The 19,412-nt window shown below is 40.6% G+C and overlaps 1 protein-coding gene across 4 annotated transcripts in view; it reads left to right on the top strand.

Moving 5' to 3' along the window:
• ITSN1 (intersectin 1) overlaps nucleotides 1-19,412 on the top strand; it is a 242,715-nt gene that overhangs the window by 112,869 nt on the left and 110,434 nt on the right. For all 4 annotated transcript variants that reach the window (XM_023190769.2, XM_023190761.3, XM_023190748.3 and 1 more), the window contains 6 exons: nucleotides 3,024-3,087; nucleotides 7,215-7,352; nucleotides 9,025-9,140; nucleotides 13,669-13,931; nucleotides 15,785-15,934; nucleotides 16,020-16,160. In XM_023190769.2, coding sequence (XP_023046537.1) covers nucleotides 3,024-3,087; nucleotides 7,215-7,352; nucleotides 9,025-9,140; nucleotides 13,669-13,931; nucleotides 15,785-15,934; nucleotides 16,020-16,160 — 872 coding nt within the window. The remainder of the gene's footprint in view (nucleotides 1-3,023; nucleotides 3,088-7,214; nucleotides 7,353-9,024; nucleotides 9,141-13,668; nucleotides 13,932-15,784; nucleotides 15,935-16,019; nucleotides 16,161-19,412) is intronic.

The following is a 19,412-nucleotide window of genomic DNA, read 5'->3' as shown; positions in this document are numbered from 1 at the left end:
CCAAAACAGATATCCCTTTATGTACCTTGGTTTCAACAGAAGAGTTCTGTGCACTCAAAGCTCAACTGTGTTGTCCAAATGTACTAAGCTGCTATCTTAGCTGTTGCTGATCTATTTTTAATGTTCTGCAACATCAATTTAGGACATATATAGACAAATAGTAGAATTACAAGAGATAATTGTGATCTTCTAGTGTGGGGATCAGCAAACATTTTCTGTAAAGGATAGCACAATATTAGGCTCATAGGTCATATGTTCTCTGCTGCAACTACTTAACTTTGCCATTGTAGCGTGACAGCAGCCATATGTCATGCTTAAATCAGTGGATATGGCTGTTTTAATAAAGCTTTGCTTAGGAAAACAGGCTGTGGGCCAGATCTGGCCTAAGGGCTATGCTTTACCAATCTCTGTTATAGATTATTTTCCTCATTTCACGGATAGAAGAACTTCATTTTAGAGTTAAAGTAGTTTTGTTAATGCCACATGCCATTAGGGAGTCAGGACTAGAATCCAAGTCTCCTGATATCCAGGTTTAGAGCTAGTTCTTCACATTTATCGTTAGGCTTTTTATATGTAATAGATAAAATATTTAACTTCCTTTTATATCGTTCCAGAGTAAGGGCTATTGTTACAAGTGTAAATTAAATCATCCACTAAAGTTTTGTTAATTCCACTTTGTTACCAGCATTCTAGATACAGTATTACAGACTAAAGAAAGTGATGCCTGAACTTTGCTTATTCCATTGTACCACAGTCCTTTAGAATCTTCACATGAATTCAGTAGATTTTTTATTCTTAGATGCTCCCAAAACACACACATGCTCATGTACGCACACATACCCAGCAGGAGTGTGTTCATATATTCACCAAAAGTTAGAATGCTCACTATTAATAGTAGCCCTAATTGAAAACTACCTGAATGCCTATCAACAGTAGAATGGACAGGCCGGGCACAGTGGCTCATACCTGGAATCCCAGCATTTTGGGAGGCCTAGGCGGGCGGATCACTTGAGGTCAGGAGTTTGAGACCAGCTTGGCCAACATGGGATAACCCCATCTGTATTTAAAAAAAATACAAAATTAGCCAGGCGTCGTGGCGCATGCCTGTAGTTCCAGCTACTCAGGAGGCTGAGGGCAGGAGAATCACTTGAACCCAGGTAGTGGAGGTTGCAGGGAGCCAAAATGGCACCACTGCACTCCAGCCTGGGTGACAGAGTGAGACTCCATCTCAAAAAAAGAAAACAGTAGAATGGACAATAAATTGGGATATAATGACACAATGATACACTACATAGCAGTGAGGATTAATGTTCTACAACTCTGAGCAAAATAAGCCAGGTGGAACAGCAGACAGACTGAGGGTAGAAGTTAGGCTACCTTGGTGGTAGGTGATACTAAAAGAGAGGCAGAGGAGCATCTGGGGTACAGTTATACTCTCTTTCATGACCTCCATAGTGTTTGAGTATTTTCACTTTGGAAAATTAATTCAGCTGTGTACATGTACACGTGTATATATCCACATGTATCCATATGTGTGCTCTTCTCTGAGGATTTTATATGTAAATAAAAGTTGAACTATTGTCAGTAATGTTTCCTGCCATTAGAGCACCTTTCGTGTGCTAATGTGATGCTAAGCTCACTGTCCCAATGGGTCATAGACCGGTTTATCTGAAATGAGCAAACTAGGGTCCAGACTACCTCTCCCAGTCACTCAGCAAAGTCTTGACTAAGCCAGGACTAGAGCCGAAGCTCCTTGGTTCCCTGACCTCTACTGCTGGCCATGCAAAAACACATCCAGTTTTGTGGGTTTTGATGAGGTGACGTTTGAAGAATGAAATAATAGCAAAAAGCAAAAGCATATGCACCAGAATCTTCCCAATAAAATTGCCACAGCCTTCCATTCCTCTGTCCATCAGTCTTCCTAGGACCACACCTTGAGAGGCAGTGCCGGAAAGGAAGACATATTTATTTCTCCCTCCCTGACCCTAGTTTATTTAAACAGAGTCTCCTACTGTGCTTTTGTCTGATGTCTAAGGCCACTGTCGTACCAGAAGTGAAGATGTTTATGATTATTTTAAGAAATGAGAGCTCATTTTGAGAGAAGAGTTGAAATTCCAGGAATTCTTCTTTTTTGTTTTTTGTTTTTTGTTTTTCTTGGCTAACATAGAAAATGTGTTTTGTTTGGTTTTTTTAATTGAGACAGTGTCTCACTCTGTTGCCCAGGATGGAATGCAGTGGTGTAATCTTGGCTCACTGCAGCCTCTGCCTCTGGGGCTCAAGTGATCCTCCTACTTCAGCCTCCCGAGAAACTGCGACCACAGGCTCATGCCACCACACCCAGCTAATTTTTTGCACTTTTGGTGGAGATGGGGTTTTGCCATCTGGTCTCGAACTCCTGAGCGCAAGCCATCTGCCTGCCTCAGCCTCCCAAAATGCTGGGATTACAGGCGTGAACGACCACGGCAGGCTGGAAATGTGTTTTAATACTGGCTGTCAGCCCTTCCTGCAACTTTTTTTTTTTCTTTTTAAGTCTGTTTAGTGAAACCGTTTCCCGGAGATCTCTCCAAGGTCCCTTCCTCCTCTAAGATTCTCCGAAATTTCCCTGAATTTGCCTGAGGTTGAGCAGGGTGGAGGCAGCAGGTGGTAGCAGTCGCAAAAGATGTTAAACTTGAAGAGAATAAGTTTCAACTTTGTAAATAAAGCCCGTTACAAATAAAGATGGTCATGTGGACAAAAGGTCAGGTTATATTTTGAAACTCTAAATCTTTCATATGGTCATTCTTTATCAAACATCCATTTAACAAAAATTTATTATGTGTCAGATGCTGTGCTCTGTGTTTCTCTCCTTTTTCATTGGGGTTTAATTTCCTTTTTACAAAGCCCCTGCAGTTGTAGCAAATGTCATTTAAAGCACTGTGATTGCATGAGGTCATGGAGTAGTCCATATACATAGAACCCTGTTCCTTCTGTACAGTGAGTATTTGCTGGCTCATCTGTATGTCCTTTCCCCGGTTCCTGTTTAGGTCCCCAAGCAAGAACTATTCTTATGCAATCAAGTTTACCACAGGCGCAGCTGGCTTCAATATGGTAAGGAATGAAAAGTTCTTTGGTTTGGATAAAGTGGAAACTTGCTTAGATTGGTGTGGCCTCATGGGTTTTAGATTAATACCGCTTTTTTTATGGGGGAATATGTAGAATTTGCTTAATTTCAATGAGTTGTAATGATTGCCTCTTTTTTAATACTATTTCCTGTCTCAATTTTGAAACATACAAAAGCAGCTGGGCATGGTGGCTCACTCCTGTAATCCCAGCATTTTGGAAGGCTGAGGCAGGCAGATCATGGGGTCAGGAGATCGAGACCATCCTGGCTAACATGGTGAAGCCCCGTCTCTACTAAAAATGCAAAAAAATTAGCCAGGCGTGGTGGCAGGGCCTGTAGTCCCAGCTACTCGGGAGGCTGAGGCAGGAGAATGGCATGAACCTGGAAGGCGGAGCTTGCAGTGAGCTGAGATTGTGCCACTGCACTCCAGCCTGGGCGACAGAGTGAGACTCCGTCTCAAAAAAAAAAGCAGATTACTGCAATAAGTTCTCAAGAAGTGATAATACAACTTAACAGTTCTCAACTTGTGACCAATCTTGGGTCTCCCTTTCTTTTTTTGAGACAGAGTTTCACTCTTGTTGCCCAGGCTGGAGTGCAGTGGCGCGATACCGGCTCACTGCAACCTCTGCCTCCCGGGTTCAAGCGATTCTCCTGCCTCAGCTCCCGAGTAGCTGGGATTACAGGCATGCACTACCACGCCCGGCTAATTTTGTATTTTTAGTATAGACCGGGTTTCTCCATGTTGGTCAGGCTGGTCTTGAACTCCCAGCCTCAGGTGATCCACCCGCCTCAGCCTCCCAAAGTGCTGGGACTACAGGCGTGAGGTACCGCGCCCAGCCTCTATGATTATTTTAAGCCAAATCTTAGTTATTATATAACTTCTACTGCAAATATTTTAGCTCATATCTTCAAAAGAGAAGGATTTTCCTTTTTTAATTTATTAGTATTATTATTTTTGAGATGGAGTTTCACTCTTTCATCCAGACTGGAGTGCAGTGGTGCCATCTTGGCTCACTGCAACCTCCACCTCCCAGGTTCAACCTGTTCTCCTGCCTCAGCCTCCTTAGTAGCTGGGATTACAGGCATGAACCCCCACGTTTATCTAATTTTTGTATTTTTAGTAGAGATGGGGTTTTGCCATGGTGGCCAGGTTGGTCTTGAACTCCTGACCTCAGGTGATCTGCCCACCTTATCCTCCCAAAATGCTGAGATTACAGGGTGAGCCACTGCGCCCGACCAATTTTCTTTTTAGCATAGTCCTAATACCAATAGCTGACCTAAATTTTTTAGTAGTCATCCTTATCATTCATCAGGTAGTGTTCAAATTCCTTAGATTGCCTCAAAATGGTTTTATAGTTTACTTGTTCAAATCAGGACTGAAATAAGCCTATATTTTGCAATACTTGATTGTTCCATCTTGTATGTCTCCTTTAATCTATAAGTTTCCCCTTGTCTTGTTCTCTGCTTCTTTTCTCAAGTCCCCCAGGCCACCCCCCAACCAACCAAACAAACAAACAAACAAACTCTGTTAAAAACAAACCAGATCATTTGTCCTATAGTTTCTTAATGGCTTAACTTTTGAAGATTGCATCACTGTGGGATTGTCTAATTTGTTTCTGTATTTCCTATAAATTGGTAATTAGATGTAGAGCAAAGTTTCTCAACCCCAGCATTATTGACATTTTGGGCCCGATAAATCTTCACTGTGGAGGCATGTCCTGTATAGTGTAGGATGTTCAGTAGCATCTCTGGCCACTACTCACTAGATGCTGGATGCCAGTAGCATGAGCGCCACACCCAGCATGACAATCAGAAATGTCTCCAGACTTTGATAGATGTGCCTTGGGGTACAAAATCATCCCTGGTTGAGAAGTGTGGATCAGATTTGATTTTTTGTTTTTGTTGTTTTGTTTTTGATAAGACTATGCCAGAGAGGTCTCTGTGTACTTTCCTGAAGAGGCACATAATGTCTCTATTGTGTAATGATTTTGAATAGCTATCGATGAGCATTGCCTAGGTCCTACAGGCCTCCTTAAATTTAAATGTTAACTAGAATGGTTTCTCAAGAAGTGTGCGTGTTACAGCTATATGTTGGTGATTATCCCTGGAAAATAAACCTTGTCTACAAAGCTCACTGCAAAGTTAGTGATTCTCTTGCAGGCCACGTTGAGCCCATAATCCTACAGCTCCATGTATTATAACTTTCCCTAACCCTAACCTAACCTAACCCTAACCCTAACCCTTTGCCCTTCTCTTCCCTTCTGTTTTGTATGAAAGAGCTTGCCTTTGGCAGTAGACTAGACCAGTCAATATACATCTTATATCTTTGACACACCCAGACCTCTTTAAATCTGGGTATTGAACAGTATCCTAGGGCCCCCTGAAATACAAACTTAAGATCTAACATTAGTGGAGGTTGGTTGACTATTTATTAGGTTGTTCTCATGATACCAGATTATATTGAAATGTTTATTTTACATTTCTCGTGTATAACTTATCCGATTTGAGAAAAACACTTGAGGCTTCTTCTGTTAGAATGTTATATTCTGCTACTACACACTAAAAAAGATATTTTATTTAAATGCTTATAATCATAATTTAGGCAAGTGTGATGTAAAAACAAGTAAGAATTTCAACCACCTTCTCACTGGTTTACCTAGGACTGGCTAATGGTGAGACACAAAAAGGAACAGAGAGTAAGAAGGAGCGGGCAGGGGTTTAATTTTATTTCAATTGCATTTCTTTTTAAAACTGGGTGTCTTGCATATGGGAAGGAAAAACTAGAGGAACAGAAAAGAGGTCAGCAGTTGCCAGGGGCTGGGGGCAAAGGAGGGAGTTGCTACAAAGAGACATAGAATTTTAGGCTAAACTGACAGTATTCTGTATGTTGTGGTTCATATTTGTCAAAACTCTCAGACTTATACTCTAGAAGGTGTGCACGCTACTTTATGGAAATTATAACCATAAAAAAAGTTTCTAGCACCTAAAGAAATTTCAGAACTAAGAAGGTTTCTTAATTTTTGGCATTGGCAAAGCCAGTTTACCATTGCATTTGTCCTGTTGACATTCTAGTGAACAGATGTGTTGTCATGTGTCTTCTTTTGACTGTCCAGAAATTGTTAAGTAAAATCACATTCTTGGACTTGCTAGGAAAATGTTTTCTGTAATTAGCTACTTGGGCAAGTTCATTATGAAGAATGATGGAGACTGAATCCTGAGATTGAGGAAGAGGAAACACTTTGACTCTGTGGCTGGAGTTCATAAAGATCCACCCTGCAGGCCTAGATTAAGGGGTGGCCAGCTACGCCCAGTGGGCCGAATCTGGCCTGCATCTGTTTTTGTGAAGAAAATTTTTATTGTACAAACAGCCATGCCCATTCATTTATGTGTTGTGTATGGCTACTTTCCTGCCAAAATGACAATTCAGTAGGATAGGGATTGTATGTCTTATAAACTGTAAAATATTTACTACCTGACCCTTTACTGATAGTTTATCATTTCCTGGTCTAGAGCAGAACATTTAATGATATAGAGCTGGGTGTGGTGGCTTATGCCTATTATCCCAGCGATTTGGTAGGCTCACTTGAGGCCAGGAGAGATCAAGACCAGCCTGGGCAACACAGTGAGACCCCCATCTTTACAAAATATTTTAAAAATTAGCTAGGCATGGTGGCATACACCTTGTAATCTCACTATTTGGAAGGCTGAGGCAGGAGGATCACTTAAGCCCGGAAAGACTGTAGTGAACTATGATCATGACTGCAGTGAGGCTGCAGTGAACTGTGATTGTGTCATTGCACATCCGCCTGGGTAACAGAGTGAGAGCTCATCTCTTTAAAAAGATACATGGAATATGAGTGTGTTATATTTTAAATATGCAAAGGTTGGGAAAGAGTTATAATCATAGCGTTTGTTGAATGAGGAACACTGTCCCAACTACTTGTAATTTTATCTTTGCAACAGTATGAAGTAGGTACTATTTTGACAAACTGAGGGACAAAGAGACTCAGTTGGCCTGTGGTCAATAAGAAAACAGAACTTTTAAATCACTCATGAATAGTAAAAAGCATGAATTTTCATGAAACTGGATTACAGCGAACTTTTTGTTGAATAGGAATCTTTCTGACATTGATCAAGATGGAAAACTTACAGCAGAAGAATTTATCCTGGCAATGCACCTCATTGATGTAGCTATGTCTGGCCAACCACTGCCACCTGTCCTGCCTCCAGAATACATTCCACCTTCCTTTAGGTAAGGAACATTGGCTCTGATCAGAAATTGTGTGTAGAGTATATGAATTCCAAACTTGGCTTTATTGACTTATGTGTCTTACCTCATTTTCATCCCTGAAAAGGAAACTAAGTATTCGTGAATTCTAGAGACCCTTCTCTAGATCTATGTTTCTCTTGGGCCCATTCTGTTCTTCAAAGTACTTGTAGTATATTAGTGAAACAATGAAGTAAAACATCAAAAGGTTGTTGATTTTGTACCAACCTATTTCATCAATGCTTACCAGAAATTTTCACGACAGATGCCAGCAGCAAAAGAGAAACTGCATGGGCGTATGCGTAGAGAAGAAACCAAGGAGATCTCACACCTGTGAATTCCACACATTTCAGTGGTAACAAAAGCTGCTAGCAGTATAGAAATTATAATCAGGAACACAATTAAAGAAAATTACCCTGGACTGGAAGAAAGTCTCAGTAAAGATGGCAAGAGAGTCAGAGGTCCAGTGTTATAACTGGCATCCGCATTTACATGCATGCACATGCTGTCCAGGACAGCTCTGTCTTCTGGCTTCGAACATTAAAAACTGAATATGAGATCTTACAAATACAAAGGAGAATGAAAGAAAGATTAGGATTTCTGTCCTGAGTTCTCAAACTGCAGGAAGGACTGAGGCAAAATCCGCTTTAAATGAAGAGAAATAGAGCCATTACTGTCAGCACACACATGGTACAGGAGCAAGCTGAGGAAACTGTGACGATGTAGGAAGCAGCAGGTAGCTGAGGCACTTTGTGAAATCCCACAACTGCAACATTGGGCTGATAATAAATGCGTAAAAAGGATTGGGAAACTGTTTAAACACAGCAAAGTTAAAAGTGTAAAGTGGGCTGGGTGGCGCGGTGGCTCATGCCTGTAATCCCAGCACTTTGGGAGGCCGAGGCGGGTGGATCACCTCATGTCAGGAGTTCGAGATCAGCCTGGCCAACATGGTGAAACCCTGTCTCCACTAAAAATACAAAAATTAGCCAGGCATGGTGGCAGGTGCCTGTAATCCTGGCTACTTGGGAGGCTGAGGCAGGAGAATTGCTTGAACCCAGGAGGCAGAGGTTGCGGTGAGCCGAGATTGCACCATCGCACTCCAGCCTGGGGGACAAGAGTGAGACTCCGTCTCAAAATAAATAAATAAATAAATAAATAAGCGAAAGACGTTAGTAAACAAAGTGATTTGTTTTACGAACTGTGAAGTATAGACGTTGCATGTGTTTCTTAGAGGGTGAAATGGAGAGACTGGAAAGGGAAGAGAGATGCTCCCAGTGAGTTGAGCTGCTGATCTTCCCTTGGAGGAATTTAAGGTCACTTGAGAGGGAAATGGAAATAGCAGCTCCCACTTAGTGCTCACCATGTCCCAGGCCTTGTTCTTACCACTTTTTGATTATTAACTACTTTCATCCTTTGAGATCGTTTCAATTTTGGTGGTGATTCTTAAACAAGCTTGGCACTCAGAGTCTGATGACATTCAAATATTCATTAAAAAACACTTTGTAAATAGGGAAGACCAAATCTTTATCTTTTCCGTACTATAAATGAAATTTGCTCATGGTATGGTAAAATCTTTAAAAATTCTTCTTCATAACTTGTCCAACTCCACCCAGACAGCTCTGTCTGAATGCATTTTTCTTTTTCCCCACAATTGCAGAAGAGTTCGATCTGGCAGTGGTATATCTGTCATAAGCTCAACATCTGTAGATCAGAGGCTACCAGAGGAACCAGTTTTAGAAGATGAACAACAACAATTAGAAAAGAAATTACCTGGTAAGGCAGCGTTTATATTGAGTTAAATCATTTAGATTAAACGAAATTAGAGATTTCCTATCTCTAATACAAAGAGGTAAACATAAATTTAGTTTTTGACATTTTTGCCTTGTAACTTAACAGACCTTAATCAGAGATATTGTTACTTGTGGATTTGGGTCTGGATAGAGAAATAAGAACATTATGCACTCTGCTAATGCACTGTTGTTCTAACTTGTAGCTTGAAATCTGATTATAAACTGCTAAACAAAAATTATGTAAATGTTATCCATAGAATATACAGCACTAAAAATTGATGAGTATTAAGGTGATTGCTTAATACCACCAGTGCAGAAATAGAAAGTCAAATCATCTACTGTTATTTTCTCATGCTGTTATAAGAGAATTGGAAACTCCTTAATTGCAGGAACCTATTTTAAATTTAATGTGAACCTATTTTATTTTATTTTGTTTTTTGAGACAGAGTCTTACTCTGTCACCCAGGCTGGAGTGCAGTGGCGCAGTCTAGGCTCACTGCAACCTTCGCCTCCCAGGTTCAAGCGATTCTCCTGCCTCACCCTCTGGAGTAGTTGGGACTACAGGCTTGTGTGCCACGCCCGGCTAATTTTTGTGTTTCTAGTAGAGACAGGGTTTCACCATGTTGGCCAGGCTGATCTTGAGCTCCTGACCTCAAGTGATCCACCTACCTCAACCTCCCAAAGTGCTGGGATTACAGGCGTGAGTTCCTGCACCCGGCCTGAACCTATTTTAAATAGTCCTCATTTACAGTGATAAATCCATCATACTATTAAAATATTCTAAGGTGGCTATGAATTATTAATGGTGAGATGATAATGATACTAAGAAGCAAATGAAATTATGGAGTCTTTTATGATAAGTACGTTGTTGGTGTCATTTTGCTGCGTTTAAGATGCTCAGCAGTTAATTGGTCTGGTCAGAACACTAGCTGTCCCAGTTTATTGTCTGAACTCAATTACCCTTTGTTCACTGATGAAATACTATTGGATATATTCTATGTGCAAGGCTGCATGTTGAGCAAAGAATCTAAATGCTAATACATGGTTCATACTCTCTAGAAACTTTAAAATGTATTAGAGGATTTAAAATATCCATATAAGCAATCACTTAAGCAGTACGTGAGTGGGATAAATTCCTGGAGAGTATTATAGATGCACAACAGACCTCACTTATGGTTGGTTGGTGTAGACTGGGGAAGATACGAGGAATTAAATGTCTGTGGAAGAGGTCACAGTTGAGTTGAGACTTCAAGATGAATAGGGTCACCACAAGTGGAAGTGAGAATATTTCAGGTTTTGGTCACAATGAGAATCAACTTTCAGTGGCAGATAAGGACAGGAATGCTTGGAATGCAGAATTTTCTTTTTCCGTTTTTAGTAGACATTCATTTAAAAATTTGAACAGGAAACAACATTATCAGAGATTTCATTTGTGCATTCATTCTTTCAACAGCCATTTATTGTATGCCTTCTACGTACTAGGAATATTGCCAGATGCTGGAATTAAAAAGATATATAGAGACTTGGAGAGTTTTTTAAATTGAGATGAGATTCACATAATACAAAATGTACAGTTCAGTGGCTGTCTTAGTCTGCTTGGGCTGCCATAACAAAATAGCATAGACGGGGCGGCTTGAACAGCAGGAATTTTCTCTCTCACCATCCTGGAGGCTGAAAGTCCAAGATCACAGTGTGCAGGTTTGGTTCCCAGTGAGGGCCCTCTTCCTGGCGTGCAGACAGCAGCCTTCACTTTTTTTGGCTCACATGAGATTTCCTTGGTTCATGCATGCAGAGAGAGTTAGCTCTCTCTCTCTTTTCTCTATCTCTGTCCTTGCCTTTTTTTTTTTTTTTTTTTTTTGAGACGGTGTTTTTACTCTTGTTGCCCAGGCTGGAGTGCAGTGGCATAATCTCGGCTCACTGCAACCTCCGCCTCCTGGGTTCAAGCGATTCTCCTGCCTCAGCCTCCCAAGTAGCTGGGATTACACTTATGCGCCACCACACCAGCAGATTTTATATTTTTAGTAGAGACGGGGTTTCACCATGTTGGTCAGGCTGGTCTCGAACTCCTCACTTCAGGTGATCTACCCGCCTCGGCCTCCCAAAGTGTTGGGATTACAGGTGTGAGCCACTGCGCACAGCCGTCCCCGTCTTTTTATAAGGAAATTCGTTTATCATAAGGGCCCCACTCTTATAGCTAATTGTTTTTTTTTTTTTTTTTTGAGACGGAGTTTCGTTCTTGTTTCCCAGGCTGGAGTGCAATGGTGCGATCTCAGCTCACCGCAACCTCTGCCTCCTGGATTCAAGCGATTCTCCTGCCTCAGCCTCCCAAGTAGCTGGGACTACAGGCATGCGCCACCACGCCTGGCTAATTTTTTATTTTTAGTAAAGATAGAGTTTTTCCATGTTTGTCAGGCTGGTCTGAAACACCTGACTTCTGGTGATCTGTCTGCCTCAGCCTCCCAAAGTGCTGGCATTACAGGCGTGAGCCACCACGCCTGGCCAGCTAATCTAATCTTAACCTTCCAGAGGCTCCATTTCCAAATATCACATTAGGGTAATTAGGGCTTAAAAGTATGGATTTTGGTGAGGCAGCACAAACGTTCAGTTCCTAACAATGGCATTTAGTGTACTCTCAGTGTCTTGCAGTCACAACCTCCCTCTTGTCCCAAGATACTTTCCTTACCCCAAAACAAAACTCCATATCCATCATTCCCTCCAGCCCGTGGCAACCACCAATCTGCTTTCTGTCTCTTGGGATTTACCTGTTGTGGATATTTCATATAAATTGAATCATGTATGACTGTTTATGACTGACATCTTTCACTTGGCACAATATTTTTGAGATTCACCCACCTTGCAGATGTATCACCTTACATCATCCCTTTCTGTGGTAGGGGGACTTTGAAATTTTTTTTTTTGAGATGGAGTCTACTCTTGTCACCCAGGCTGGAATGCAGTGGCACAATCTTGGCTCACTGCAACCTCTGCCTCCCAGCTTTAAGCGAGTCTCCTGTCTCAGCCTCCCAAGTAGCTGGGATTATAGGTGCCTGCCACCACACCCGGCTAATTTTTTTGTATTTTTAGTAGAGACAGGGTTTCACCGTGTTGGCCAGGCTGGTATGGAACTCCTGACCTCAGGTGATCTGCCCACCTCAGCCTCCCAAAGTGCTGGAATTACAGGTGTGAGCCACTGCACCCAGCCAGGACTTTGAATTTTAAGGTATCAGAATAGAGGACACCATCTCCTCTGAAATTACCAAAGGTGAGCAAGGAAACCAATATGTACTTGCCCTCTTTCATCTCTAATCGCTGACTACAGTATGTGAAGGAAGTCTGTCTAAAGCAGTGAAGTCCAAACAGGAATGTGGGAAGAAGCCAAAGAAGGATGCTCACAGCTGCAGATCTCAAGGCAGAGTGAGAAGTGATGGTTCTTAGACGTGGACCAGGGACTGGCATGCTGCACAGGGTGGCAATGAACACTCCCCTGGCTGGGGTTGGTACCAAGGAGGATTGCGTGAGGCCAACACGGAAATGAAATAGACGCTGCTGAGGATAGTAAGGGACGCGGATGATGGGATTGTAGAAAATGTAGAAATAAAGTGGACAGGCCGGGCGCGGTGGCTCAAGCCTGTAATCCCAGCACTTTGGGAGGCCGAGGCGGGTGGATCACGAGGCCAGGAGATCGAGACCATCCTGGCTAACACGGTGAAACCCCGTCTCTACTAAAAACTACAAAACTAGCCGGGCGACGTGGCGGTGCCTGTAGTCCCAGCTACCCGGGGGGCTGAGGCAGGAGAATGGCGTGAACCCGGGAGGCGGAGCTTGCAGTGAGCTGAGATCCGGCCACAGCACTCCAGCCTGGGTGACAGAGCGAGACTCCGTCTCAAGAAAAAAAAAAAAGAAATAAAATGGACATAAACAAAGTATTAGAGAAAAAGTGATAGAAGTGATAGAACCGAGTAATCATTCTAAATTTATAATTGATGTGTCAAAGAAGGAAACTGAATAATGGGTTAGAAAAAATTGTTGACTGACTGTGATCTCCATTGGGATAACGACACAGCTTGCTCTTCAGTGTGAAAAGCTCACCTTTAGCTCTGCTTTGAGAAATCTTGTTAGAATACAGGACTCATCAGCACAGTTATAAGGCAAGGGGAAGGAAGGAGAGAGGCGGAGACTCATGGTCCAGAAGAGAGGGGATTAATTCCTAAGGCAAGCTCATGGGAAGAAGGGAAAGGATGGAGTAACAGGGAAGGAAAGGAGTCTGGGTAGGGATGTAGAACTGCTAGATGAGGATCTTTTAGTAACAGTGTTTGGTGTGGAGGAGAAGATATAAGCAGAGAGGTTAGGCAAAGGCGGTTTTATTGTGCTCATTAACAAGGACACAGAAGCTTAGGGAGTTCTGAGTTTGGGTTTGTACTGCAAGTTTCAAATACACTGGTGAGTTTTCCTTTGAAAAGAGTATGTTGAAAATCATGAGCTTTCATAATTGCTGTGTTCCTTGTCTGAAGTAACGTTTGAAGATAAGAAGCGGGAGAACTTTGAACGTGGCAACCTGGAACTGGAGAAACGAAGGCAAGCTCTCCTGGAGCAGCAGCGCAAAGAGCAGGAACGCCTGGCCCAACTTGAGCGGGCAGAGCAGGAGAGGAAGGAGCGTGAGCGCCAGGAGCAAGAGCGCAAAAGACAACTGGAACTGGAGAAGCAACTGGAAAAGCAGCGGGAGCTAGAACGGCAGAGAGAGGAGGAGAGGAGGAAGGAAATTGAGAGGCGAGAGGTAAGCAGGCGAGAGTGGAGCCACCCTGAGTTAGTGTGCAATTACCCCCTTTCAGAATTATCCAAGTGATCTAGTCATGCCATCTTTGTCTTTTTATAGTTCAGTAGTTTTAGTATATTCCCAAAGTTGTGCAGCCGTCATCCCTAATTCCAGAACATTTTCATCACTCCAGCTCCTTACCCATTAAGCAGCTACTCCCCATTTCTTTCTCCCTCCATCCCCTGTCTGTCATTGATTTACTTTCTATCTTTCTAGATTTACCTATTTAGGACATTTTTTATAAATGGAATCATCAATATATGGACTTTTGTTTCTGGCTTTCATTTAGCGTAATGTTTTCAAGTTTCATCCATGTTGTAAAATGAATCAGTTCTTTATTCCTGTTGATGGCTGAGTAATATTTTATTATATGGGTATACCACATTTTTTAATTCATTCAGCAGTTGATGGTCATTGTGGCGGTTATAAACAATGCTGTTATGAACACTAATGTACAGGTTTTTGATGATACAATTTTGTAACAAACCACTGATACCAGTTACGTGTTTTTCCAGACTGTTTTCTCTGTATACACCTATATAAAAATATAAAGGTTTATATGGTAGAGAGTATGAGGGTTGTGCAGTTTTTAAAAAATCAGTGCAATAGTGTCATACCAATTACATTATTCTGCAACCTTCTTTTTGTTTGTTTGTTTGTTTGTTTGTTTGTTTGAGACAGTCTCACTCCGTCACTTCCAGGCTGGAGTGCAGTGGCATGATCTCAGCTTACTGCAACCTCTGCCTCCTGGGTTCAAGCGATTCTCCTGCCTCAGCCTCCTGAGTAGCTAGGATTACAGGTGCCCACCACAACACCCAGCTAATATTTCATATTTTTAGTAGAGATTAGGTTTCACCATATTGGTTAGGCTGGTCTCGAACTCCTGACCTCAGGTGATCTGCCTGCCTCAGCCTCCCAAAGTGCTGGGATTACAGGCATGAGCCACTGCGCCCGGCCTGTGCAACCTTCTTTTTAAACTCTTTTAAAAATATGTCTGGGACATCCTCCCTATATTCTATGGAAGTCTTCATAAATTTAGCACCATACCTGGAAAGGGACTAAGCCAATCTTATCTCTCTTTCCAATTTTAGTACATTACTGCAGAAGCAACACATAGTTCTCTGATGTGAATGAAAGATAAAAATGAGGAATTTTTCGATATAAAAAAATAGCCTGAGTGCCGTGCCTCAAACCTGTAATCCCAGCACTTTGGGAGGCTGAGGAGGGATGATCACTTGAGGCCAGTAGTTGGAGGGCCACTGCATTCCAGCCTGGGTGACAGAGCAAGACCCTGTCTCAAAAAAAAGAAAGAAAGAAACTTATAGACATAACTCGTTTTTTTTGAGACAGAGTCTCTCTCTGTCGCCCAGGCTGGAGTTAAATAATAATTTCTCTTTTGGTGGAGTAAAATCAACTTTTGTTTGTTTTTGTTCAGGGGTGTTTTAGTTTGATTTTACTGCATAAAGAAATTTGCCTTCTTGGCGTGTCAGTATGTAAGAAGGAGCACTTTTAGTTAGTACATCAAGCATTCTTGAAGGCATAAAGAATGGAATTCTAATGGAGAAATGATCCTGTCGTCTTACATAAATATAATATTACATAAATATAATAGCCAGTTCTGTGTATTCCCTTTATTCCCATAGAAGGAATACCGTATTTTTGTAAGTTATTTTTTGTTTTGTAATGTGATTTCTTGTAATGTTTATTATTTACTCCCTAAAAGGAAGGACTTACTAGATGTCACTTTTGTGAAGAGACATTGTGTAGTGTAAGAACTGAAAAATTAGTAATTTGTCTCTTTGTAAATGTCACAGGCTGCAAAACGGGAACTTGAAAGGCAACGACAACTTGAGTGGGAGCGGAATCGAAGGCAAGAACTACTAAATCAAAGAAACAAAGAACAAGAGGACATAGTTGTACTGAAAGCAAAGAAAAAGACATTGGAGTTTGAATTAGAAGCTCTAGTGAGTGAAGTTTGGTAATACTTTGGAAATAGTTGGAACAATTAAAAATAGTAATAATTTTTTATTACTCTTTCATTTGTTCAAGAATGATAAAAAGCATCAACTAGAAGGGAAACTTCAAGATATCAGATGTCGATTGACCACCCAAAGGCAAGAAATTGAGAGCACAAACAAATCTAGAGAGTTGAGAATTGCCGAAATCACCCATCTACAGCAACAATTACAGGTGCGGAAATATGCCTCTTAAATGCTGTTAAACTGGCATCCTTTTCTCTAATTCATTTCATTTACTTATTTATTCAGTAAACATTAAGCAACCATCTTGTATTAGGCACTGGGAAGCAAAAATGAAGTAGACAGGGTCTTTGTGTGAAAAGTAGCCTGTCAAGGAGACAGACTAAGCAAATGTTTATTGAGCACTGCTTTGGGCCAGGTGCTTTTTGCAGTTTCTGAGGCTACAGCAGGGACAGACACTCTTGTCTTCTGGAAGCTTACCCTCTGTTTGCAGGAGGAACAGAGACTAACAAAATAAAGTGACAAAATAAAGTGTGTACTGTATTAGAAGATGAAAAGTGCTAGGGTGAGTGAGTAGGGAAGGGAATAGAGAGTCCTAGGGATAAGAAAGGTTGTGATTTTAACTAAGGTAGCCAAGACAGATCTTTCTGGATGGTGACACTTGAGCAGAGACTTGAAATTATTGATAGGCTAAGCCATGTGGGTATCTGGCAGAGCAAGATCTAGGCAGAGAAATAGCAGTGCCAAAGTCCTGAGGCCATGACAAGACTCTTGAGATGCTAGTTACAGCAAGGAGACTACTGGTTAGAGCAGGTGGGAGCTGGATCACACAGAACCTGTAGTCCACCAACAGGACTTTGGCTTTACTGTGATAATTATAATAAATAAGTACGCTTAAGTATTTTAGGGGGTCATATGAGAGCTATACGTATAGTAAATAGTTGGAGACGCACAGAGCACTATTAGTTCTCTCTTCATTTTAAAGCCTATCCAAAGTTGTTATGATATAACCTGGTTTGGTATCAAGTGTTGAACTATAGGGACATCAAATTCATGTAAATGTTGCCTGCAGATGATCATGTTTGTGACTCTTTGATGTCAGACTTTTTCTCAGCATGATGTTTTTGAGATGTATCCGTGTTATTGAGTGAATGACTCCTTTGTTTCTTTTCATTGCAGAGTAGTGTTTCCTTATATGTCCATTCACCTATTGGTTGATATTCAGGTTCTTTCCAGTTTGGAACTTTTATGAATAAAACTGCAGTGAGCATTTATGTACAAGTCTTTATGTGGAAATGGTTTATTTCTCTTGGGTAAATTTTTAGGAACAGAACTACCATGTCATATAAGTATATATTTAACCCCATAAGAAACTGTCAGGCTGGGCACAGTGGCTCACACCTGTAAACCCAATACTTTGAGAGGGCAAGGTAGGAGGATTGCCTGAGCCCAGGAATTTGAGACCAGCCTGGGCAACATAGCAAGACCCCATCTCTACATAAAAAAAATTTAAAAATTAGCTGGCATGGGGGCATTCACCTGTAGTACCTGCCTGAGGCAGGAGTTCCACTTGAGCCCAGGAGCTGGAGGATGCAGTGAGCTATGATTGAGCCACTGACAGCCTGGGCCACAGAATGAGACCCTGTTCAAAAAAAAAAAAGAAGAGAAAGAAAAGCAAGAGAACTGTCAAACCGCACAGAGTTTCTACCATTTTACATTCTGATCATTCAATTTGTATTTCCCTGAAGGCTAATGATGTCAGGAATCATCTTACATGTTTATTGGCGAGTATCTTTTACTGCATATCTTTGTTGAAGTGTCTGAACAAATCTTTTGCCCATTTTTTATTGGACTATTTGTCTTACTATTTATTTGTAAAAGTTATTTTTATGTTCTTAACAAGTCATTTGTCAGATACATGTTTTGCAAATATTCTCTCCCAATCTGGCTTGGGTTTAATTTTTGTAATGGTATTTTTTAAAGGGCAGAAGTTTTAAATTTTGATAAAGTTCAGTTTACCATTTTTTTTCTTTTGGTGTTCATGCTTTTTATGTTCTATCTAAGAAATCTTTGACTACCCCATGATCGCAGATATTTTATTTTCTTCTAGAAGTTTTTGGGGTTTAAAAAAAATAAGTTTTATAAGTTTTTATAAATGGAAAAAAAAACTTAAAATTTTAAGTTTCATAGTTGTATCTTGTATGTTTAGGTCTATGAGCTATTTCAAGTTGATTTTTGCATCTAGGGTAAAGATTGAGGTTTTTTTTTTTTACATACTGATACACAGTTGTTATAACACGATTTATTAAAAGCACTGGCTTTTCTTCCATTGGGTTACCTTGGTAGCTTGTTGAAAATCGGTTAAACGTATTTGTAATGGTCTATTCTGGACTCTGTTCTGTTCTTTAGATCTGTCTGTCCTTTACCAGTATCTCACTCTGTCGACACCTAATTTTTGAAGTCAGGTGATACGAATTCTCTGTTACTGTTCTTCTTTTTTCAGAATTGTTTTTGGTTATTCTAGGTCCTTAACATTTTCATGTACATTTTAGAATCAGCTTATCAGTTTTTACAGACATGCTTGGAATTTTGTTGGAATTCCATTGAATTTATAAATCAATTTGGGAAGATTTGACATCTTAGCAATAGTAAATCTATGGCATAAATCTCTGTTTAGGTTGTTATGAATTTCTCTCAGCAATGTTTTATAGTTTACCCTGTCTAAGTCTTGTATATACTTTGTAAAGTTTATACCTCAGTATTTTGTGGCTTTTGATGCTATTGTATATTGCATATTTTTATTTTAGTTTCCAGTTGTTTGGTGCCAGTATATGGAAATAGAATTTATTTTTGTATATTGACCTCATATCTGTGATTGCTTAACTGACTTTCTTTGTATGTCTTACTTTGTTGACCAGAACCTCCCATACTATATTGGATAGAAGTGGGAAGAGCCTTGTTCTCTCTCGATGTAGGAAAGCTCTCTCACCATTGAGTATAGTGTTAACCAGGGTTCTTGTAAATGCCTTTTATCAGGTTGATGGGCTTCCCTTTTTGCTGAGGCTTTTATGATGAATGGGTGTTGAATTAGATCATATGTTTTTTCCCGCATCTATTGAGATAAGTATTATGATTTTTCTTTCTTATTTTGATAATATGATGAATTACATGGATTGCCATTTGAATGTTAAATCAGCCTTCCATTCTTGGGATAAACCACTTTTGATCATGGTATATTACCCTTTATTAAAATATTTCACTACATTCCATTTCGTATTATTTTTTAAAGGATCTTTTTAAATCTGTTGAATTCAATGCAACAGAGATAATTGGTTTTTAGTTTTCTTCTAATATGCTTGTCTAGTTTTGATATCAGGGTAATGCTGGCCTCAGAAAATGAGTTGGAAAGTATTCCTTCCTCCTCTATTTTCTAAAAATGTTTGTGTTGAAATAGCATTTCTTT

This window comes from Piliocolobus tephrosceles, chromosome 19, assembly GCF_002776525.5.
Source record: "Piliocolobus tephrosceles isolate RC106 chromosome 19, ASM277652v3, whole genome shotgun sequence".
NCBI lineage: Eukaryota > Metazoa > Chordata > Mammalia > Primates > Cercopithecidae > Piliocolobus > Piliocolobus tephrosceles.
Note: the sequence above shows the minus strand (reverse complement) of the source record. Positions and strands in the feature narration are given on the sequence as shown.